Source organism: Artibeus jamaicensis, unplaced genomic scaffold (genome assembly GCF_021234435.1).
Source record: "Artibeus jamaicensis isolate MK-2021 breed Jamaican fruit bat unplaced genomic scaffold, CSHL_Jam_final scaffold_614, whole genome shotgun sequence".
In the NCBI taxonomy this organism is placed as follows: Eukaryota; Metazoa; Chordata; class Mammalia; order Chiroptera; family Phyllostomidae; genus Artibeus; species Artibeus jamaicensis.
In genome coordinates this window covers 1,887,497-1,909,984 of record NW_026522050.1, presented here as the reverse complement: position 1 = coordinate 1,909,984, position 22,488 = coordinate 1,887,497, and the positions used below count along the sequence as shown (strand labels likewise).

Below are 22,488 nucleotides of genomic sequence, written 5' to 3'. Positions count from 1 at the left end.
GACTGGGCAGCCCCCTTCTCCCTACCAGGTGTGGGTTTGGCTGGTAGGGTGGGCTGCCCCCACAGTCTGCCTGGTGCTCCTGGGGCCCTCTTCTCTGGCCACCCCTAACAGCAGTTACTGCCCTCTGTAATCATGGCCCCGGCAGATCTGTCCCACGGCTGGGAGTTATTTATAGGAGGGTCTGTCTCCTGTACATGCACCTAGCACTGAGCCAGTCTGGGAACCCTTCACTTGGGACTGCCCTGGACAGCAGGGTTTTGGGGCCTCTGCAGAGAGCAGTCACTTCTCATTAAATGAAAAGTTGCTAACGTTTGCAGGGCACTTTATTGTGTGTGCCAGGCTCACAAATACTGACCTCTTTAGTGCTCACAATAGCACCCCCCATGTGAGAGTTAACATCGTTTTCTGCAAGTGGGCACCTGCAGACTCTGGAGTTTGGTCACCGTGGAGGCCCCCTACTGGTAGGGGCTGGTTGGCCTTAGAGCCCACCTTTCCACTACCCACCCTAACGGCTGAGGGTCCCAGGCAGGAGCCAAGGTCTTTCGAGAGATGGGCATTGTAAAGTGGGTAAGAGCAGAGAGGAGCAGAGTTTCAGGACCTTCCAGGGCCCTGGCAGTTTGAGCACCTGGGGAGGGACTGCTGGCTCCATGATGGGCGAACACCGGCGAGGACCAAGGGGTGGTGGGTGACACAGGAGCAAGGGCAGGAGGTGCCCCAGCATGACTTCCCAGAACTGGGCCCCACCCCACCTGGGCCATGTCCAGCTTGCCAGAGAAGATCCCCCCACCTTTTGTCTGGCAGGATCCTCTCCCTCCTGAGTGCTGAGCCCAAGGGCCAGGCCGTCCCCAGGGGCGGGGAGGTGCCCCTCCCACCCCACAGTGGGTCTGGGAGATTAGCGTGGCTCCAGTCCAGAGAGGTGAGCGGAATGATGTCCAGCCTCGGGCTGTGCCGCTGACCACACTGGCCGGAGGGGCAGTACCAGGGCTCTGGTTTGACAGTCGAGGCCAGACTCAGCGGCAGCCTCTCTCGGGCTCCTCCGCCACTGATCTCCCTGGACTGGCCAGAATTAAGGCACAGGGCTGCCGCAGGTTAGGGGGCTGTGGGGGGCGGCATCGGCGAGGGCGCGGCCCAGAGGGAGGCAAGGCGCTGGAGGGGTTAAACGCGGTAGGAGGGGGGCTTCTGGCAGCGGGAGGGGGGTCCCAGCCCCAGCGGCCGCCCGCTCCGCCCCCCGCCCCTACCGCCTCAGCCGCCTCCGTGGCCCAGCCGGCACCGGCGAGGCCGCGCGGGAGCCTGGGTTGCAGCCTCAGCCGCAGCGGGGCCAACAGTGAGTGCGGGGCGGAGGGGCACGGGAGGGAGTGCCGCTGACTCTCAGGTGGGGCGTGCAGGGGGCGCCCGTCCAGGCTGAGCGCCACCTCCCTCCCACGTGCGGGCGCCTCCGGGAATCTTGCGGTCGCGCGAGCCCAGCCGCCCGTCACGCTCCCAGGCGTCGGCGTGAAGACGGGAGGTGGCGGGAGCGAGCGGCGGGCGGGTGTGCGGTGTGTCTGGGCGGCGGGCGCTGCGCCGCGGCCCCTCGGCCTGAGCGTGCGTGCGCGGATGTGGGCGCACGTCAGCGCGGCCCTCTGGGGTGCCGAGGCCCGCGCCGCCCCTGGGGTCCGGGTGTGCCCGGCAGTTGGGGAGAGCGCGGGTGGAGCATGGGATTGCAGCCTGAGCCTCGGGCGGAGGAGCTGCAGGGTGGAGTAGGGGTGCGCGAGGCTTTGTGCGGCGTCGGTGCGTGGGCGCGCTGTCCCCGGGGCAGATGCTGCACTGGTCCGGTGTGTTGCCCCCCGCCGACGCGCTCCTTCCTGGAACCCAGCACTCCCCACCTCCCACCCCGGCACCTCCCTGCCTCGCCTCTGCGCAGGGACCGGATCCATCCCTGGGTTCCTCGAAAGCCTGGCGGGGCGCTGGGGGACCTTGGAGGCTCCCCGCCCGGCCCATCGCGGCCAGCAGTGTTGCCGGGAGAGGCAGGAGGAGAGGGAGGAATCACGAAGATGCTGCGGCAGCAGCAGCAGTGGATGAAGCGGACCCGCCATCCCCGTCTCCGTCCTGTGCGGTCCGGCCTTTCCTCCCGCTGTTTCTTCCAGCACCTCCTCATCCCCTCGGCCTCCTCCTGGGAGGCTGGTTCCCCACGCCCCCGCCAGCCGGCGGCCTTTCCTTTTTGCTCTGCCTCTCCGTCAGCAGGCTGTCTCTCCCTCTTCCACTCTCCTTCCTTTCCCTTCCTGGTGCCCTCTTCTCTTCTCACACCCTGGAGCCCCCCGGACAGGGGCTGAGGGCTGGGCAGTGGAGGTAAGGGGGAGGACAGAGGTGGGGGGAGGACTGGGTGTGTCCTGGTACCAAGTGTCCAGACAGAGGGATGTGAGGAGAGGACATCTGTGGGCAGTAGAGCAGGGGCCTCCAAGAACCCTCCGGTTGGTAGGGGTGGAGGAGGGTGTAGGGGTGTCAGGCCAGGCTATTGATCCAGGCATCCCTGGTTCTGCCCGCAGTGACCACAGCCCTCCAGGAGCCTGCTGCCCAGCCTCCCCAAGCGGGAAGTGGAATTGGCCGGGCCCCTGGGCGCGCCATGCGCAGCACCACGCTACTGGCACTGCTGGCGCTGGTCCTGCTCTATTTGGTGTCCGGTGCCCTGGTGTTCCAGGCCCTGGAGCAGCCGCACGAGCAGCAGGCCCAGAGGGAGCTGGGGGAGGTCCGAGAGAAGTTCCTGAGGGCGCATCCATGTGTGAGCGACCAGGACCTAGGGCTCTTCATCCAGGTGTGTGGGTGGGCGAGAGCCCCTTTGGCAGTCACCTGTGACTGCCTGGCACTAGTGCATGCCAGTGGGGCCGTGTGCTGGGGTGCTGCTTTGGGACTGGCACCCCTCCCTGAAGGCTGGGTGAAGCTGGGGGTGCAGGGCAGGGGCTGGGATCAGGGCTCTGTTTTCAGTATGGCGTCCAAGGGGGCACTGGTTTTCTTTGCTGTGCCTGGCACTGCACTCTGCTCCTGGGAGATCTCCCTCAGTGTGGAGGGTGGTGGGAGGACGGGAGGGAGGAGGAAACGGCTGCAGCACACGAGGTGTGGGACGTTAAATTTTCACAGGTCTAACTCACCGGTTTAGGGTTATCAGGTAAAATCCGGACACCCAGTTAGATGTCGGTGTCAGTTAAACAATGAATAGTTTTTAAATATAACTATGTCCCATGCAATATTTTTATTTGCTAAGTGTGGTTACCCTATCTTGGTCCCTGTACTTTCCCAAGTCCCAGATGCCTTAGAGGAGCCCAGGAACACTGCAAACACTCCTTGTCCCAGAGGAGTGCACCCGGAAACGTGTGCAGATGATTTGGGGGGTCCTAGGACCTCAGCCTGTCCCTGCCACTGTGGATGTGAGGTCAAGTGCCCCTGTGCCCCAAGACGCGTGCTTACAATGCAGAGGCTAGAGGGCGGACAAGTCAGGGACGGGGTCAGCTTTGGTGCAGCAAGTAAAGAAAGTGCTGGGCTTGTCTTCTGGGGTACTGTCAAGCCACACCTCTGTGGCTCTCTCTGATTTCTGAGTCATTGTCATATTAAAAACCTACTATGTAACTTTAATAGGTGAGTGTTTTTTTATTTGAATAAAGTACCCCACTTTCCCTGCCTGTTCTTTTGGAGAGAGGAGCCATCTTGCATGGAGGCCTCTGTGTCCCAGCCGATTCCCAGTGTGGCAGGACCCAGGCCGGAGATGAGGATGGGGTGGGGCCAGGACACAAAGCAGCCTGACATTGTCCCAGACTCTTCTAGAATAGCGGGGGAGGCCCAGAGCGGCCTGGGCAGGACAGTGTCTGGCCAGACCACAGGGCAGAGGCGGGGAGGGAATCTGACCTATTTTATCTTCACAAAGGAGTTTCTTTTTTCCTGGATGAAAAAGAAGAAAAGGAAGGGCAGAAACTAGAAGGTTGGGCAGCAACTGCTTTATTTTTCTTCCACAATTAGTCATACAGCAATTAGGCACCTATTGTGTACTAGGTGCTGTGCTATACACCAGACTGTGAGCGGGGAAATTGACATTGGGGTGGGACAGATGCAGGCTGTGCCCTAGAGGAGGTCACATCTGGGCAAGGGGACAGATCACTAGAATTCAGTGGAAAAGCAGCTTTCCTTACTTCCTCCTCTGTTAACCACTCCTCTGTTGTATGCTGGGCCTTGGGCTAGGTTCAGGGGGCCTTTGGATGGGGCTGGTAGTTGAAGTGAGGAGGTGAGCTGGTAGAATGTGGAGATGTGTGACTGGGTTGCAAGGGACTGCAGGCAGAGTGGCGGCCCCGGGCGGGCAAAGGCGTGCAAGCTGGAAATTCGGAGCATTCTGCAGAACTTGGATTTAGCAGATGCCTAGTCATTTGAAACAAAAATTAGAACACACAGGATGACAAAGAATTTTCCCCCTTAAGTAGTGAATTTACTGGAAGAGTGTTGCCAAATAAAAAAGTCATACATTCCACTTCTTGGCTTTATTTAAAAAGTATTATTACAGGAAATGAGATCCTCTTAGAAATCTGGGGCTAAAGTCCCCTTAATGTGGGTTCCCAAACAGCAGATTCATGAGCTCGGGCCTGCGAACCAGACAATCGCGGTTCGATTCCCAGTCAGGGCACATGCCTGGGTTGCAGGCCGGTTCCCTGCAGGCCAGTTCCCAGCGGGGGATGCGCAAAGGGCAACCATACATTGATGTTTCTCTCCCTTTCTCCTTCCCTTCCCCTCTAAAGATAAATAAATAAATTAAAAAAAACCAGCAGATTCAGGAAAGAAGACTGGAGAAAAGGGGGTTGGGACCGGATTGAAAAGGGGCTTAAACCGTGGGCTGGGGAGATGAGAATCCATTGTGCAGATATCAGGGAGCTGTGGAAGGTTGGGGGCCGATGCTTTAGGACAATTAATTTGGAAAGGGTCTTGCTAATGAGGACCGCAGGAAGAGAGAGGTGTGGTTTCTGATCTCCCCACACTGCCTGCCTTTGTGTCTTGGCTCTGTGCTCCTTGGGGAGGGGCCCAATGGCGCCCCCCTCCTCGGGTGCTCTGACCTCTACCACTTAGGGGAGGCTCTCTCAAAGCAGACCCCACCCTGAGGGAGCTGCAGGCTGGCAGGAGGGACAGACACTCGGCCATCCCATTAATTTAGTCGTGTTCACTGAGCGCCTGCTGTGTGGCACAGAACTTCAGCAGAGTGGGTGGCTGTTTGCGTGCCCACGAATCTGCCAAAATTGGATGAAAAGTGTGATGGTATATGAACCTTCCTGGAAGGAGGGTCCCTAACTTTCATCACACTTTCTAAGGCAAGAGACTCAAATTCACCTCCCATAAGGGCAATAGGAATTGGGTGGGGGGTGGTCTGTGGAAAGCTGGAAATCACCGGGCATGGTCACCATGGGGGGCCACAGTGCTTACTTGGCTGTGAGCGCTTTAACCCTTCACAGCAACTCTGCATGGTAGGCGCTCTTACCGTCTCCACCGGGTAGATGCGGAAACAGAGGAGAGAGAGTTAACCTGCCCAAGTTCACACATCACCAAGATTCAAAACTAGACGGTCTGGTCCCAGAGTCTGTGCTCTTGATCGCTGTGAAACTGGAAATCTGTTGTGTGAATTAGGGGGCAGATTAGTGTTTCTAAAATAGCGGGAAGGTCAAACCAATTTGAGTCACCCAATTTGCAATGCCTGCTCAAAGGGAAAGCCTTCAGGAAGACCAGCTGGAAGGGGAGAGCTGGGAGGGGAAGGAAGGGAAGCACTGCGGACACTGGAGGGCCAGGGGGTTGGCCAGGACCGGAGGGAAGGACTAAGCTTCCTCTTTCTGCGCCTTGTCCTGCAGGAAGTGGCTGATGCCCTGGGAGGGGGTGCGAACCCTGAAATCAACTCAACCAGTCACAGCAACTACTCAGCCTGGGACCTGGGCAGTGCCTTCTTTTTTTCAGGCACCATCATCACCACCATCGGTGGGGGAGGGGACTGGGCAAGGGGTGGCTGGGCTTTCTCAAGGGGGAAGTTGCAGGGGGAGGTAGGGGGATGCCAGGTAACCCCTGGACCTCCTGCACGGCCCCTCTGCCCAGGCTACGGCAATGCGGCCCTGCGAACAGATGCTGGGCGCCTCTTCTGCATCTTTTATGCACTGGTGGGGATCCCGCTGTTCGGGATGCTGCTGGCAGGGGTCGGGGACCGGCTGGGCTCCTCCCTGCGCCGTGGCATCGGTCACATAGAAGCCATCTTCCTGGTGAGCTGCTCCAAGCCCTTGTGGTGGGCTCAGGATACCTTTCCTATGTCCCCTCCCAGCACTCACGCTGGGGCCCTGAGATCTCCGGAGCCTCCCCTCGGGCTCCCAGAGGAGGGGTTGTGGGGTGTGAGAGTGGACGTTGTGGGCACTCCCTGCAGAAGTGGCACGTGCCCAAGGAGCTGGTGCGAATTCTGTCAGCGGTGCTCTTCCTGCTGATTGGCTGCCTGCTCTTCGTCCTCGCCCCCACCTTTGTGTTCTGCTACGTGGAGGGCTGGAGCAAGCTCGAGGCCATCTACTTCGTCGTCGTGACACTCACCACGGTGGGGTTCGGGGACTATGTGGCCGGTGAGGCCACCTTTCTTGTGCTTCACTTCCTTGCCCACTTGATTGCTACCCAGAGCCTCTGCACTTCCGCTTCTCCCTCCAAACTCCACGTGGTGTTTGTGCCCCCCCCACAGGATGGCTGCAACCGCTGTATTCACTCTCAGAATGCGCCCTAACATTGCTGCACTGATCAACATCTCATGCACACTAACATTCTTGCATGCCTGCACCTCCATGCATGTTTACCCATGTAACAAGGTGCACCCCTCACACAGGCTCACATTCTTGCACATGAGCACTCCCACTCACATGCTCTTATCTTGCACACTTCAAATCATGCATGCTCATCCTCTTGCATGTGTTTGCACACACTGTCACATCCTCATTGTCCTGGGGACAACGGGGACTTTTGGTGAGCTGGGAAGACGGGTGGTGAAAAGGTGACTTACTGGCTCAAAACGTGCCCTGCAATCATCTTCTTTCTGCCCTCGCCGGTGGTATCCTAGGCGCCAGCACCAGCCAGAACTCTGCAGTCTATCAGCCGCTGGTGTGGTTCTGGATTCTGTTCGGCCTGGCCTACTTTGCTTCGGTGCTCACCACCATAGGGAACTGGCTGCGAGCAGTGTCCCGCCGCACTCGGGCAGAGGTAGGTGCCCCTGGGTCGGCTCCGCGCCTGTGCCATGATGCTGATACGCTGTACCCGAGCAGTTGCTTGGCCCGCCGGCCTCCCAGAGTGTGGGATCCTCCAGGCTGGGACTGAGTGAGCTCCATTATGCACCGGCCAGGGGCAAAGGGATAATTCAGACAGGTTTGCAGGCGACTCCATCTCTGCTTTTACCAAGTAAAAACGCAGGAAGCCCAGTTAAATGTGAACCTCAGACAAATAAATAATATTTTAGTATAAGTATGTGCCACATAATTGCACGGGACGTAATTATACTAAAATTATTTTTGTTGTCTGTCTGAAATTCAAATTTAATTGAACGACCTATATTTTGTCCCCACACTCTTCACGCCCAGCCGGCCGAGGAGCGCAAGAGGCTCTGGGGGGCACAAGAGGGAGAGATGAAATAGAGCGGGTTTTCTAGAAGAGCTCCCGGAGTAGAGGGCGCTTCCGTGCGACGCAGGAGGGGAGATCGTGGGGCTAGGGGATGAGCCTTTCCCTCCTTGGGCGCACTGGGGCAGGAGGACCAGGGCAAAGGAGGGGCAATGCCTGACTGGCAAAGGGCAGGCTCCCCGGGCTGCTAGGCGGTCGAGGACCCCCGGTCGAGGACTGCTTTTCCTCCCCGCGCAGATGGGCGGCTTCACGGCGCAGGCGGCCAGCTGGACCGGAACAGTGACGGCGCGGGTGACCCAGCGAGGCGGCCCCGCCGCACCGCTGCCGCCGGAGAAGGAGCAGCCACTTTTGCCTCCACCGCCGTGCACGGCCCAGCCTGCGGGCAGGCCCCCATCCCCTGCGCCCCCCGAGAAGGCCCAGCCGCCTTCCCCGCCCACGGCCTCCGCGCTGGATTACCCCAGCGAGAATCTGGCCTTCATCGACGAGTCCTCGGACACGCAGAGCGAGCGCGGCTGCGCGCTGCCCCTCCCGCCACGGGGTCGCCGCCGCCCCCACAACCCCGCCAGGAAGCCCCCTAGACCCCGGGGCCCCGGAAGCCCACGGGACAAAAACGCACCCGTGTAGGGGCAGGACCCACGGCCCAGACCTCTCAAAGGGCTTCGTCCTTGCTCTCTCCCCAGCATGCTTTGCTTGTTTGACCAAAGAACACTTTTTTTTTCACTGGACTGTAACCTGGGGGGCAGGCTAGGTTGCTTACTTGCTACTGCGGCTCCTGGTCCTCTTCTCACTTCATCCATTTCCAGACCCCCTTTCTGTCTCCCTGTCCCGAGGCTGGGGCTGTCCCGGCTGGGCCTGTCCCTCACAACAGTGCCTCAAAGCCTGCGTCAATAAACGGAAAAGTCTGCGCCGCTCCGGGCCTACGCGCTCCGAGGACTCGAGTGGGGTGGGGGGTGCTTGCTTCGGGCCACCTCCAGACAAGTCAGTCTTCCCGTAACCCCCCTGCGCCCGCGGCGGTTTGGTCGAGGCCGGCCCTCTGGACTGGGATCCGCTCGCGCCTCTGCTTGGAGGCTCCTAAGCAGGGTCCGGCGGAGAAATCTGCCAGGATGGGCGGCGCGTCTCCCACCCCAGCACAGCTATTACGGCAGCAGGGTGGGTGGGGAGGGGAGAAGTAATGGTTTGCAGTGTAGGGGGCTGTAGCTTGAACTCGTCCTGCACGAGACCCTCGTCGCCCTTCTGGAAAGGGACCCCGCCCCTCCCCCTTCCTGGAGCGCGCGACCCCCTCTCCCTCAATCGAGGCCTGTGGGGACTGGGTCCGTTGGGGCAGAACCATGGAGGAAAAGCCTGTCAAAGTAAGAACTCTTCCTGGGCCCCTCGTCCTGCAGGGCCCCTCATCCTGCCAGGCCCCAGACTCGTTCAGCCGCTGGCGATCCTCATTCAACACCCTCCCTGGCAGTCTTGCTTCCCCCTCGGTCTTCACGTCCCTGCCCCAGCCTGCGCTTCCTCCCCTCCCCCAACACCCCGTTACCCTGGCTCTGGGCTTTCCTTGGCTTTTTTTCTAGGACCTTTTAAAAATTTTAATTTATCGGGGAGACACTGGTTAATAACATTATACATGTTTTAGGTGTACAATTCTATAACACATCATCTGTATGTTGTATTGTGTGTTCACCACCCCAAGTCAAGTCTCCTTCCATCACCGTTTATCACCCCTTTACCTTCTGCCTCCCCCCACCCCTCTTCCCCCCTGGTCATCACCAGACCGTTGTCTGTGTCTGAGGGTTTGTTGTTGTTGTTATGTTTTCCTTCACCTTTTCCACCCAGCCCAGCAACCCCCCGCCCGTCTGACAGCCATCAGTCTGTTCCCTATGAGACTATTTCTACTTTTTTGTTAGTTTATTTTGTTCATTAAATTCCACATATGTGAGGTCATATGGTATTTGTCTTCCTCTGACTGACTTATTTCACTTAGCACAATGCTCTCCTGGTCCATCCATGCTGTCCCAAAGGGTGATTTCCTTCTTTTTGATGGCTGAGTAGTATTCCACTGTGTAAATGTCTTATCGTTTTATCCACTCATCTACTGAGAGACATTTAGGCTGCTTCCAAATCTTGTCTATTGTAAATAACGCTGCAATGAACATAGGAGTGCATATATTCTTTCAAATGAGTGTTTTGGTTTCTTCAGATATATTTTCAGAGGTGGAGTCCCTGGGTCACAAGGCAGGTCCACTTTTAACTTTTTGCGGTAACGCCACACTGCTTTCTGCAGTGAGTGCACCCATGTGCGTTCCCACCAACAGTGGAGTTCCCTTTTCTCTGCATCCTCGCCAGCACTTGTCATCGTGATTTATTGGCCATAGCCATTCTGACAGATGTGCTGGGCTTTCCTTGTTGTATGTGGCCCACAGGCGTCAGCCAAGTCTTCAGGCCGCCGTGACTCAGTCAGGTCGAGCCTCAACAATGACATCCGGAATCTGTGGACCATGGCCTCGCTGTCACAGTCCAAGCTGAATGTGCCGCTGACTAGTCTTTGTGGGGACTCTGACCTGGAGGGCAGCAGCACAGGCAGCAAGACCGACCAGTGGTACAACCCGGAGGAGATCCACCAAGACTCTGAGGACGTCTGGAAACAATGGGAGGACAGAAAGGACAAGCCAGAGGAGCTGGGCCTTGGTGGCTTCCAGGGAAGCGATTTAGAAGGGGATGAGGATTCCAGAACAAAGATGGGTCAGTGTGGCCTCAACAGGCTGTGGGCGCCCACAGGGCAGGGGGCTGGCCACCGCCCCAATTTCTGTTGGTGGAAAATGAGGGGAAGCAGTAGTATCTGTTTTTAGGATTCCCTGGGTGAGGCGCCCGCGCTGGTCTTTCAAGCTTTAAATCAACCAGACATTCTTGGAGCGCCCCCTACCGGGAGGCGTCGTACGAAGTCCTGTGGCCGGGGCACGCCAGGTCCGGGAGAGGCTCACAGAAAAATGCTCAAACACAGCGCTGTTAGAACCGTGCTTTTAATGGAATAACCAGGATAGTTGAGAGGAGGGAATTAATTTCTTGTCGGTGGGTTTTCGAAGGTCAAGGAGGTGCCCGTCTGTCATTTATCCAGTCATTGGTGCCAATTTTTAAGTACCTACTTCATACCGGGCACTTTTTGGAACTTTCCCTTCTCCCGCTCCCCGCAGCCCTTCATCAGATAACTCAGACTGGCAACAGTATAGTAACTGCCATTTATTGAGCACTTACTGTGTGCTAGGCACTGGGCTTCCCTTGCATGATCCCCTTTAAACTTCTCAAACTCCACAAGGGGTTATTCTTATTACCCCATTTTACAGATGAAGAACCTGAGTGTCAGAGAGTTTCAGTCGCTGGCCCTAAGTAGCACACAGTGGGGTAGTCAGAACGGGAACCTGAATGGGTGACACAATAAAGCCCAGGGGCTTCATTGTAAATCACTGTCCCTTACTGTTTCCCACTGAGGTGACCCTGGTGTTCTTCTCTGAAGGCCACTCTCCCTGTCAGATACCACCCCATACATCTCTGTCCCAGGAAAGACCCAGCAGTCTGCAGATGACTCGTCTTTCTTTTCTCTTCTTCCAGAAACACCTTCCTCAATGGCATCAGCCAGAATCTCAAAGCACACACCCCATCGAGCCTACTGGGTGGAGCAGCAGAACAGGGTTGGAGGCACCCAGGAAGACTGGGGATTTTAGTGGGGTGGGGAATGGGCAAGCTGGGGATTTAGGGATGAAGGGGATTGTGGTGGTCTGTAGGGTGGAGGGGTGGGTAGGTGGGGGGTCTTGGGCTGGAGGCAGCAGGTGGGGCATTTCATCTGTGGGCAGAACTGGGGTCCCTTGGACATCTGAGCCTCTTGCTGCCTCTTCAGCTGCCTCTGCCCCTGGTGGAACTCATGGAGAGTGAAGCTCTGGAAATCCTCACCAAAGCCCTCCAGAGTGAGTCCCTCCCCCAGCTCCCAAGAGACCTTGGGTGATTTTTCAGGACTTGAGCCTGTGGGAGTGGGGTTTCAGGATGTGTTTGCCTTGCCACATTCCCTTACCACTCACTAAAATTGCAGGAGCCCCACAGAAAGTAAAAAGTTGGGGGACAAGGCACACCCATTGGGGAGATCATGGGGTAAATGTGAGGGGTCTGGGATCCAGCTTAAGTGCAGCCCTCACTCCAGCTGACAGGAGTTTTCTAAGACTGTTTCTCCATTCGCCCAATGGGGGTGACATTTTTTTGTGTGGACCTGGTCCCTTCCCTGGGTAATGTAAAGAGCCTTTGAAGAGTCAATTTGCCCTGCTGGTTTGCCCTGCTTATGACACAAGGGGGCTGGGGCTGGCTGGCTAATGGCTAATAGTGACTGGTCCAGGAAGTGTCCAAAAAGCAGCCTGCCACCACTGCCTTAGATCAGGCCGTCATCTTCTTTAATTTTGCCCCTTATTCATCCTCCACCTCAATACCCCATCTTGCTCTGCATCTCCCCATCTGTCTGGAGCACAGGTCTATGACTTGAAACGAAGCCGGCAGGGCCCAGCACTTTGGAGATCCAAAGTTCCCCAAACTAACACAGACCCCAGTGCTCAGAGCTTCTGCCAACCCAAGTTACCCGCGGTTCCTCAAATCACACATGTGGCATCTACTGCTAGGGACACCATGCCCCTGCCAACTGAGCTGAGTGTAGATCTATCCCCCAGGCTACCGGTCGGGGATCGGCAAGGATCACTTCTTAACCAAGCAACTGCAGAGATACATCGAGAGACTCAAGAGGCGACGGAGCAAGAGGCAACACGTCTTGGTGCACTGAGAGCACCAGCTCAGGCTCAAGTGACTGTCCAACTCCAGCCCCAGTCCCTGTCCTGCCCCAAGACACAGCCCGACCCTCTCGACGTGGAATTTGAACCGTAGAGAAATAAAAGAGCCCGTACAAGGTCCGTGAGTCTGTGCGTGGCTGCTTGCGTGAGGCGGACGCGCACGGCCCCGCCTTTCCCCATGACCTTCACTCGGTCACCGCAGTGACCTTGAGCATTCTTTGTTGGGGCCCTATCAGCGTCACCTTTCCGGGACTCGAAATCCAAGACTTCTTGCATGTTTTAGGTCTCTTTCTCCCATCCCAGATACTGCAGCTTTGTAGGGATATTGGGTTTGCAGTCCAAGTGCTCCCACGGTGTTATCTCTTTTGGGATAAGGAAAAAGAGACAGTGGCAGAGATTAGCCTCCAGCTAGCGCATTCTAGGCCCCACCCCTCATGCATATGCAGCTAACTAGCCTTTCCGCTCGTCCGGCCCTCTCATTTACATGTGTCTGTAGTCTCCCGGGTCTGGAAACTGAGGCCACAGAGAGACTTCGCCCACTCCTCCGGCTCACAGCGCGCCCCGCCTCCTTCGTTACGTAAGAGCGTTCTTGGCCCTACCCTTCCCGGAGCTTCTCCGCGTCTTCTCGGATCACGTCCACCCGGAGGCTGCGTACGCAAGTGCGCTGCTGTGGCTTGCGGCAACGGGGCGGGACCTTCGTGAAAGCCCGCCCATTCGCTTCGCCTGCTCCTCCCCTACTCGTTCCAGCACTCAGGCGCTGCCTGCCCCACTTGTCTTATTAGCATAGGGCGCCTGGCCCCGCCCCCTGTTTTGCATGCGCACGGCCGGCCCCGCCCCCACTGTCAGCTGGAGGAAGCGGAGTAGGAAGCGGCCGCGATGTCCTTTTGTGTCCTACAAGCCGCCAGCGGCGCCGCCAAGTGAGGGGACGCTGCGCGGCGGGGCGGCGCGGCCCGAGGAGGCGGCGGAGGAGGGGCCGCCAGCGGCCCCCGGCTCACCCCGGCGCTCCGGGCCGCTCGGCCCCCATGCCTGCCCACCCGCCCAGCCGGAGCCCCAGGTCTGGGGGCGGAGGTGGAGCACCTATGGGGAGGTGGGCGGGAGGGGTGCTGGGGCCATGTGCGAGCCCCGCAGGGAGGCGGGCGGGGGCGGGCCGCAGGCGGGGTCCGGTTTTTGGACTGGCCAGGGTCATGGTCGGGACCAGATGGAGAGCTAGAAGAGGTCAGGGTCCGGGAGGGATCTGGCGTCCAGATCTTAGTGCGCCGGCCTGGAGCAGGGGCCGGCTTTGGCTCGGGCCGAAAATCCTAGCCAGAGTCGGGCTTGGGCCTCGGATCCAGTCCTAGGGCAGGGTTCAATCCAGCACCTGGAGCGTGCCGAAGTCCCAGGGGCGGGCGGGGGTGGAAGATGAGGGTTCCCTGTCAGGGAAGGGGCTTTGAAGACCACGTGGGGGCGCTCGAAGGGTCCTTGGGCCACCCTCCTCTCTGGGTCAAAGGTCATCGAACCCGCAGGGGAGAACTTCCTCCTCCCTGGCACTCCCCATTTACTTCCTGATAACCTGAAAGAGGTCCCCGGCGGGCGGAGGAGGAGGGGAACGAAGCAACTTCTGGCAACTTCCCGTAGGTGTGCGCGTGTTGGGGGGGCGGGGCGCCCCGGAGGTGGAGGACCCTGAGGCTGCAGGAGTGGAAGAGCGAAAGTGCTGGCGGGTGGGATGCGAGGGGGTGTGCAAGGAGGTGGAGCCGCGCCAGTCAGGTGTGCCTTGGAGTGGGTTTGCCTGGACCGGGGGTCAGTGTGTCAGGTGGGAAAGCTCTGAATGTTTCCACAGGGGTCTGTGCCTGTAAGTGTGGGGTATGGTGAGGGTGTAGGGCCGTGAGTGTGTGATTATGAGTCATGAGTGTGACTTTGTTTATGGGGTTTGCAATTGGTGGGCATGAGTGAGAACTGGGCCTGGAAAGGCCCTGTGTGAGTGAGAGTGAGCGTGTGAGGACCTAGGTGAGTGGGAGTGTGTAAGCACATCAGCTGCCCTTGGGCTTTTGTGCCTCAGTTTGCTCTCTCGAATGGGGGATACCTTAGTGAGAGAAAGATCACCAAGGTCCCTCCCTGGGGAAAATTAGAGGTCTCCCATTTCGGGGTGAGGATTCCAATGGGGTTGGAGGTCACCTGGGACCAAGGTTACCCTGCTCACTGGCATGGGTGGGAGTAGGGGGGTTTCTAAGCCTCCTGCAGGTCCCCAAGTGGGACCTGCCAGTTACTGGCCCTGGAAGCTCTGGAGACTCTGTTCCCTTGGCAACAACTAGGGGGGGCCCTTCTTCATGGGCAGCCCTTCCTTGGACTCTGTACCTCCTCCTTCCCCCTCACTGATAGTGGAAGCCTGGCCCCAGGCCTGGGGTTGGGCAACCAGGGTGGCAGGGTGTCTCTCCATCCCCCAACCCAGTGCCTCCCTGTGATCTGACAGGTTTCTCCCCACAGGTGACCAGCGCCATGTCCAGCCAGGTGGTGGGCATTGAGCCTCTCTACATCAAGGCGGAGCCAGCCAGCCCAGACAGCCCAAAGGGCTCCTCGGAGACCGAGACTGAGCCCTCCGTGGCCCTGGCCCCCGGCCCAGCTCCCACTCGCCACCTCCCAGGCCACAAGGAAGAAGAGGACGGGGAGGGGGCTGGGCCCGGCGAGCAGGGTGGTGGGAAGCTGGTGCTCAGCTCCCTGCCCAAGCGCCTCTGCCTGGTCTGTGGGGACGTGGCCTCTGGCTACCACTATGGTGTGGCATCCTGCGAGGCCTGCAAAGCCTTCTTCAAGAGGACCATCCAGGGTGAGCCCCCACCCCACTTCTGTGCCCTTTGCCCTCTGGGCCTGGCACTACCCAGTGGATGCACTGCTAGGTGGTACTAGACGCCCAGATTGCCATGGTGCCATTTGGGGTTGGCAGCCTGATGTTCCCAGGCCCTCTTACCCCCGAGGAGTGCTCTTTCCCTTAGAAACTAAATAGAGCTTTGGGATGTGTTGATGGATTGGATGTGGGATGTAAGAGAGGCTTTAGGGTGTCTCTGAGGGTACGATCGGCTCAGTCTCTCCCATAGTAGCTCTGAAAAATTTGCGACAACCTCTGCCTGCTCTAAACTTTGTTCTTGCTTCTGGTAGCTACTGGCCTCTCACCGACATAGAATACACCCACCCCCTTTATGTGGACTTCCCCAGAGCAGCACCAGTGCAAGGCAGGTTTTCAGGGCTGAGCGGGGCTACCTCCTGTTTCAGTACCTAACTTTAAAAAGACTGTTAGACATCCTGCTGATAGTACCCAGGGAAGCTTATTAAAATGTGAGCCAGCAAGATGGCGACGGAATAAGCAGCACTTGGGACGTGCCTGTCACTCACACTTTCATGTAAACCTCGGTTACTTTGGGGCTGTAACGTGTACTTTTTGAGAACATTTCTTGTATGCTTAGCAGGCACTGTGCCTCTTTGCATTCACAATCTGTTACCCCACAGCAACCTAGAAGGTGCCAGCACTATTATAACTGAGGCCCAGGTTGGTTTTTATTTTTATTTTATTTTATTTTTAAAAAATATTTTATTTACTTATTTTTAGAGAGAGAGGAAGGGAGGGAGAAAGAGAAGGAGAGAAACATCAATGTGTGGTTACCTCTCATGTGGCCCCCACTGGGGGACTTGGCCTGCTACCCAGGCAGGTGCCCTGACTGGGCATTGAACCGGTGACCCTTTGGTTTGCAGCCCACGCTCAAGCCACTGAGCTACACCAGCCAGGGCCCAGGTTGGTTTTTAAAACTTTGTCCCAGCCCCAAGGTAGAAAACGGCAGAACTAGGGTTTGAACTTGGGTGGATTCAGGTCCAGGGACTGAGCTCCTCGATGCCAAACTGCTGCCTCTGCTTATTACTAATAACTGAACTTTGGACAGGTGCCTCACGAATGATTGTGACATTCGGAGAGTCTCGACTTCGCCGTTGCCAAGACTCACTGGTCTAAAACCTCTGTGCCCTCTTCTGTCTGCGAAGCCCAGGGAGCCGACAGGTTCAGGTCCAGGTGTCCCCTGCCCATCCTGGAACCCTCCATTCTCTGCTGACTCAGCCGACAGATGTTTATTGAGCACCAGCCATAAATAGTAGTCACTTATTGAATGTTTAGGTGTTGTGAGCTGCACTACATGTGTTAACCTCAGTTACCCCCTTGAATTCTCACAGCTCATCTTTGTAAGAAGTATTGTTTCTATCTCCCAGTGTTACAGATGAGAAAACCGAGGGCTCGAGGGCTTAGGTATGGGGCTTGTTCAAGGTCACACAGTTGGTTTATGGAAGTGTCAGGCAGCTTCCAGAGCCTTTACAAACCCTGTGCATTGCTGCCCTGGCCACCGTTGCAGGCATGGGGACTCAGGCAGGACTGCCCCATCCTCAGACAGTTTACTTTCTAGCAGAGGGAGGAGGAAGGAAACAATGAATTGCACAGAGGTGTTATAGGACAGCTGTGATAAGTGCTGGAGGGCGAGGAGCGGGGTCTGAACCAGGGAACCTGGCTGGGTCCGGGGCTCAGGGGGGCTTCCCTGAGGAGGTGCCTTGAACTGAGCATGGAAGTGGGTGGGGTGAAGGGGAGGCGAGCCAGGGGCTTGGCGGCTGGCTGTGTCATTCAGTCCTTGAAGTAGCCCTGGGAGGCTGAGAGGGCTGCCATGCGTTCACTCCACCAGTTATGAGCGCACACTGTGCCAGGTCCCATTCCCAGCACTGGGGACAGTCCTGGCCCTCGTGGAGTGGACAGTAATGTTGGGAGTCAGGCAATCAAGACAATAGATATGTACATCTGTAGCATGTTAGATGGTGCTGAGAGCTGATGAGAAACTATCAAGCAGGGGCAAGTGCCTGGAGTCATCGCCAGAGGGGGCAGGTGGCATTCTTACCACCCCTCACAGGGTAGCCGGGGAAGGCCTGGCGAGGTGACAACAGGCAGAGATCTGAAGGAGGGAAGGGAGCCACGGGCCCTGAGTTAGGGGCCCGGAGCCAGAGCAGAGTGTGAGGCGGGTGAGGTCAAAAAGGGCATGAGGAGCAGGGGCACGGGGTTCACTGGGCTCTTACCGCTGGAAGGGAAATCACTGGAGGGTTTTGAGCAGGGGAGGGCCAGGTTCTAACTTCGGTTTAACAGGGCACCTTTGGCTGCGGGGTGGAGTGAGTGGAGGAGGCGAGGGCAGGGCGGGAGTCCAGGGCAGAAGGGAAGGCCCGCCAGGATCAGCGGACAGGGTGGATTTGGGCTGTGGGACAGAAAGCCGTCTCCTACGCTGCTGCTTGAGCAGCTGGACAGACGGAGTCACAGGTTTGGGAGGGGGATCGGGGCCACATTTGGGACAGGTTAGGTCTGTGAGGCCTTCCACGTCTGAGACAGATGTGCAAGATGTTGAGGAGGCAGGGGATGTAAGTCTGGAGTTCAGGCAGGTCCAGGCAAGAGATGGTTTGAAAGCCCATGAGTAGGTACGGTCACCATGGGGGTGAGTCAGCAGAGATGAGGTCTGAGGGCCCTCAGTGCCAGGAGCACAGCGGGACGCACAGGAACTACTAAGTGGCCAACAAGAGGGGAGGAAAACCAAGAGTGTGTCCTAAAAGCAAGAGAAGAAAACTGTTTCAGTGTTTCTAGGAGTAGAATGTGGTCAATGGCATTAGATGGTCCTTTAGGTCTTGTAAGATGAGGATGAGAGTTGATCGTTGAGGGTAGCAACAGAGAGGCCATTGTGACCTTTGAAGAGAGCAGATGAGGATAGTAGAGTCCAGAGATGGGGCTTGACAAGAGGCTGGGGGCAGATGCAGCCCAACTCCCCTGGTCCCAGTCCTGTTGCCCGGACAGGGGCCCCCAGCCCAGCAGCCATTCTCCTCAGTGCCCTGGGCGTCCCTGCCCCACTCACGGCACTCCTGCTCTCCCCAGACCTGTGCTTGCCCGGGGCGAGTCAGGGTTCTCCTGTCTGCTGGGCCCCCTCCAGGCCCTGGGAGGCTGCCACTGGAGCCCTGCCTCTTCCTGGCAGGGAGCATCGAGTACAGCTGTCCAGCCTCCAATGAGTGTGAGATCACCAAGCGGAGACGCAAGGCCTGTCAGGCCTGTCGCTTCACCAAGTGCCTGCGGGTGGGCATGCTCAAAGAAGGTGAGTACTGGGCAGGGGCCTTGGCAAGGGTTGGGGAGCTGGATGCATGGGCCGGAGAGGGCGGAGCTGGAGAAGTTCTGGTGGAATGGATTGGGCAGGAGGGCTCTGCAGAGCAAGTCACCCACAGCTCCCAGGACACAGCTCTGTCCTCCAATTCAAGGAGTACGTCTGGACCGTGTGCGGGGTGGGCGACAGAAGTACAAGCGGCGACCAGAGGTGGACCCGCTGCCCTTCCCAGGCCCCTTCCCTGCTGGACCCCTGGCAGTAGCTGGAGGCCCTCGGAAGACAGGTGAGCGCTGTGGCTCCTTGGAGCTGTAGGGTTGGGATTGGGCTGGGACCCTCGAGCCTATCCGGTGGCACTCCCCCAGGACAGTAGTAGTTGTTTTGCGCACTGAAACCCAAATTTTCCTTTCATTTATTCGCTTACTCATTTCCCCCCAAAAGCATTTTTGAAAATACTTTTTCTGTCAGTCGCTGAGTAGCACAGCTGGGAACAGGGAAAGGTTTTCTAACACTCAGAACCTGTTCACAAACAGACTGGCTTCCCCTGGGAGACAGGGAGAGCCCTTCCCGGAGAGAGGTGTGTGAGCCTGCTAACCAGTGGCTGTTGAGGAAGGCCACGGGGGCACTGACTCTGGGAAGATGTTTGACTGCAAAGGGCCTGCAAGGTGATGAATCCAAGTGCCTCTCCCAACTGTCACTGCAGCCCCAGTGAATGCACTGGTGTCCCACCTGCTGGTGGTAGAGCCGGAGAAGCTGTACGCCATGCCTGAGCCAGCGGGCCCCGACGGACACCTCCCAGCCGTAGCCACCCTCTGTGATCTCTTTGACCGAGAGATCGTGGTCACCATCAGCTGGGCCAAGAGCATCCCAGGTAAAGGGCCAGGTGATGCGGGCTTCCCCAAGGCACGCCAGGCTATGCCTGGCTCTGGGGCACCTACTCAGCCAGGTGTGCTCCCCGCTGCCCTCCAGGCTTCTCGTCACTGTCACTGTCGGACCAGATGTCAGTACTGCAGAGCGTATGGATGGAGGTACTGGTGTTGGGTGTGGCCCAGCGCTCACTGCCACTGCAGGATGAGCTGGCCTTTGCTGAGGACCTGGTCCTGGATGAAGAGGGGGCGCGAGCAGCTGGCCTGGGGGAACTTGGGGCTGCCCTGCTGCAGCTGGTGCGGCGACTGCAGGCCCTGAGGCTGGAGCGGGAGGAGTACGTGCTGCTGAAGGCCCTGGCCCTGGCCAACTCAGGTGAGCCTGGGCAGGCCCCGAGGAGTCTCCAGGAGGCCTCCCATAACTCCTCTGGTGGGACACTACCATTTTACAGACAGGGGACACTGAGTCATAGGGAAGAACAGCTTACATGCTGAAAGTCACAAAGCAAGGCAAAGGCAGACCCAGGAACAGGATTTTGAACCCTAGTGCCATACTTAACTAGAAAGGTGAATGATTTAGTGGGAGGGAAGGCGGGGAGAACAGAAGGGGACCACAACTGAGAAAGGCAGGGCCCTGGCTCATGGGCAGCAGTTGAGTGTTGCCTCAACCAGCCAATCAAATCGGTGTCTGGCCCCTCTGTACACCCACCCCTCAGTGCCCAAGCAGACTTGCGCTGTCTCCTTCCTGGAGATGTCGACAGCTCTCTCCCTGCTCCTTGCAGACTCTGTGCACATTGAAGATGCTGAGGCTGTGGAGCAGCTGCGAGAAGCTCTCCACGAGGCCCTGCTGGAGTATGAAGCTGGCCGGGCAGGCCCCGGAGGGGGTGCTGAGAGGCGGCGGGCAGGCAGGCTGCTGCTAACACTACCACTCCTCCGCCAGACAGCAGGCAAAGTGCTGGCCCATTTCTATGGGGTGAAGCTGGAGGGCAAAGTGCCCATGCACAAGCTGTTCTTGGAGATGCTGGAGGCCATGATGGACTGAGGCAAGGGGTGGGCATGGGTGGGGGTGCTGGCAGGACCCGCCCAGCATGTGGTCAGCCCCAAGGGGGCAGAGCTGGGGTCTGGGCAGTGCCACAGCCTGCTGGCAGGGCCAGGGCAATACCATCAGCCCCTGGGAGCAGGCTCTACGCCCTCCCCTCCCCCTTCCTTGGGGGTATTAGAAACTGGGAATGTGTTTGCCCAGGCTCTGCACATAGTGCTGCCCCTTGCAAGCCATAATGTACCCCCAGTAGGGGGTGCTGTGGAAGCCATAGGGGGCTGCAGGGGATGTGTGGGGGAGGGGGACAGAAGCCTGATCTCAGGGAGGGAAGGGAGTGGAGGCCACAGTTTCCCAGCTTTTGCTGCTGCTTAATCTGACCTCCCCTCCAGAGCAGAGGGGAATTTGGAGAGCAAAGGTCCTACCCCCTTGGCTCCTCTCATCATTTGCATTGGGCATTACTGCCCGCCCCCCCCCCAAGCAATAACTCCAAGCAGGCTCCAGCCCCTGGACCCCTGGGGTGGTCAGGGCCCCCCATCAGCTCCCACCCAGCCTCCTCAGGGGGTAGGGAGAGCACTGCCTCGATGCCCTGCAGAGCAATAACACTATATTTATTTTTGGGTTTGGCCAGGGCGGCGCAGGGACATGGGGCAAGCCAGGGCCCAGAGCTCTTGGCTGTACAGAGACTCTATTTTAATGTATATTTGTTGCAAAGAGAAACCGCTTTTGGTTTTGAACCTTTAATGAGAAAAAAAATATATCGAGCTCAAGAACACTGTGTGGTGTGTCACTCGGTCAAAGTTGGGGTTACAAAATCAACGACAGGAATATAAATAAAGATACACACAGTCGCAGTGTGAAAACCTGATGCCGGCACCCTTAAGTCTCGGTTTGCTCATCACTCAGCAGCATGTTTGGGATCCCGCGGGTGATGGGGAACACACGTCCCGACTCTGGGCACTGCAGGGTGCCCTCCATCACCTCCACCTATGAAGAAATGGGGAACTGAGCTGAGCGCTGGCAGCCTCCGGGTATAGCTGTGTGGCCAGGAACCAAATGACAGGCCATTTCTCACCTCCAGCAGTATGTGGTGCATAGTCCTCAGAAAATCCTCATTTTGCTCATATCCCTGAATCGGCTCTGTGGGCACCCCGCCCAGGGACAACTGTGGGTAAGAGGCTTCAATTATGTCTGGGAATCCCACACCCTCGCCAAGTGCAAAAAAAGGTTGTCAGGAGACCCCCCCACCCGCAAGGGTGTGCACGGGCACTGGGGGGGGGGGCTCCTCACGGTATTGGCCGCCTCCACAAGCGCCGCCCACTCCACCTTCGGTATCATACGCGCCACGAACTTAGGGTTGAACTCCACAGGAATGATGCGGACCTCAGAGGCCTGCGGGCAGTAGGTGTTCAGTTAGGCAGGGGCCGGAGCCTAGTTCTCCGATCCCTCCCGAGGAAAGGCGCTATATCGTCCCCCGTACAGTACCTGCAGGCGCAGGGGGAATCCACGGGGTCCCACCCCTTTCACGTGCGAGCTCAAGAAATTGTGGGTAAGCAGCTTCATGTCTCAACAAAATTTCTCACGAGGTCGTAAACCGGAAAAAAGTAGAAGCTCCGCTGCGTCACTTCCGGGGGCGCTTTGCTCTTTCCCATTGCACCCTCCGGAGGAGCGGAAGCGGCTAACTTGCAGGAACTTCTTCCGGGGCTCGCAAGCTCAGAGGTGTCGCGAAGGCCAGGTCGGATGACGCGTTGCTACTGGCAGCATCCGGCAGGAGGTTGCTACTGGCCCAGTGACCTGTCTCCAAATCTCCGCGCACTACAAATCACGTACAGTGAAATCACATGTAAGAAAGCCGCAATGCAGGGGCCATCGTTAACCGCAAAATTAATGTTTTACTTCTACGCAGGCGCCTAAAACTGTCGTAACCTGCCCCTCGTTTTCGGTGAGGGACCGAAACGCTTCTCCAATCCATGAATTACGCCCTTTAAAGCGTCGGCACCCAATCCTTGTGTGCAAATAAGCTGCGTGGAGGCAGA

General features: G+C 57.8%; 4 protein-coding genes and 1 long non-coding RNA gene across 8 annotated transcripts; 3 read left to right on the top strand and 2 right to left on the bottom strand.

Moving 5' to 3' along the window:
• The first annotated feature begins 2,584 nt into the window (after positions 1-2,584).
• KCNK4 (potassium two pore domain channel subfamily K member 4) lies at positions 2,585-8,250 on the top strand. Its single transcript, XM_037140157.2, has 6 exons — positions 2,585-2,788; positions 5,847-5,970; positions 6,085-6,245; positions 6,404-6,590; positions 7,076-7,215; positions 7,864-8,250. The coding sequence occupies exons 1-6, from the start codon at positions 2,600-2,602 to the stop codon at positions 8,248-8,250; spliced, it is 1,188 nt and encodes a 395-aa protein (XP_036996052.1). The 5' UTR covers positions 2,585-2,599.
• Positions 3,954-8,375, bottom strand: LOC119045445 (uncharacterized). 2 transcript variants are annotated; one of them, XR_005081786.2, is made up of 3 exons: positions 8,243-8,375; positions 5,483-7,397; positions 3,954-4,377 (listed from the first exon to the last, which is right to left on the bottom strand). It is a non-coding gene; the product is annotated as an uncharacterized LOC119045445 (long non-coding RNA). The 2 variants fall into 2 exon arrangements; XR_005081787.2 differs by having other exon boundaries at positions 7,019-7,397.
• A 1,288-nt stretch (positions 8,376-9,663) lies between these two features.
• Positions 9,664-12,551, top strand: CATSPERZ (catsper channel auxiliary subunit zeta). The gene is made up of 4 exons (XM_037140156.2): positions 9,664-10,353; positions 11,218-11,297; positions 11,504-11,570; positions 12,315-12,551. Exons 1-4 carry the CDS (start codon positions 9,999-10,001, stop codon positions 12,422-12,424), a joined length of 612 nt encoding a protein of 203 aa, XP_036996051.2. The 5' UTR covers positions 9,664-9,998; the 3' UTR covers positions 12,425-12,551.
• A 717-nt stretch (positions 12,552-13,268) lies between these two features.
• On the top strand, positions 13,269-21,227 carry ESRRA (estrogen related receptor alpha). 3 transcript variants are annotated; one of them, XM_053659145.1, is made up of 7 exons: positions 13,269-13,485; positions 14,892-15,228; positions 18,434-18,550; positions 18,711-18,839; positions 19,257-19,424; positions 19,523-19,792; positions 20,199-21,227. In XM_053659145.1, exons 2-7 carry the CDS (start codon positions 14,904-14,906, stop codon positions 20,456-20,458), a joined length of 1,269 nt encoding a protein of 422 aa, XP_053515120.1. In that variant the 5' UTR covers positions 13,269-13,485; positions 14,892-14,903; the 3' UTR covers positions 20,459-21,227. The 3 variants fall into 3 exon arrangements, with proteins under 3 accessions (XP_053515120.1, XP_053515119.1, XP_053515118.1); XM_053659144.1 differs by having other exon boundaries at positions 13,477-13,499; XM_053659143.1 differs by lacking the exon at positions 13,269-13,485 and adding an exon at positions 13,936-14,041.
• On the bottom strand, positions 21,177-22,444 carry TRMT112 (tRNA methyltransferase activator subunit 11-2). The gene is made up of 4 exons (XM_037146403.2): positions 21,938-22,444; positions 21,743-21,844; positions 21,528-21,617; positions 21,177-21,439 (listed from the first exon to the last, which is right to left on the bottom strand). The coding sequence occupies exons 1-4, from the start codon at positions 22,013-22,015 to the stop codon at positions 21,332-21,334; spliced, it is 378 nt and encodes a 125-aa protein (XP_037002298.1). The 5' UTR covers positions 22,016-22,444; the 3' UTR covers positions 21,177-21,331.
• Positions 22,445-22,488: the final 44 nt, after the last annotated feature.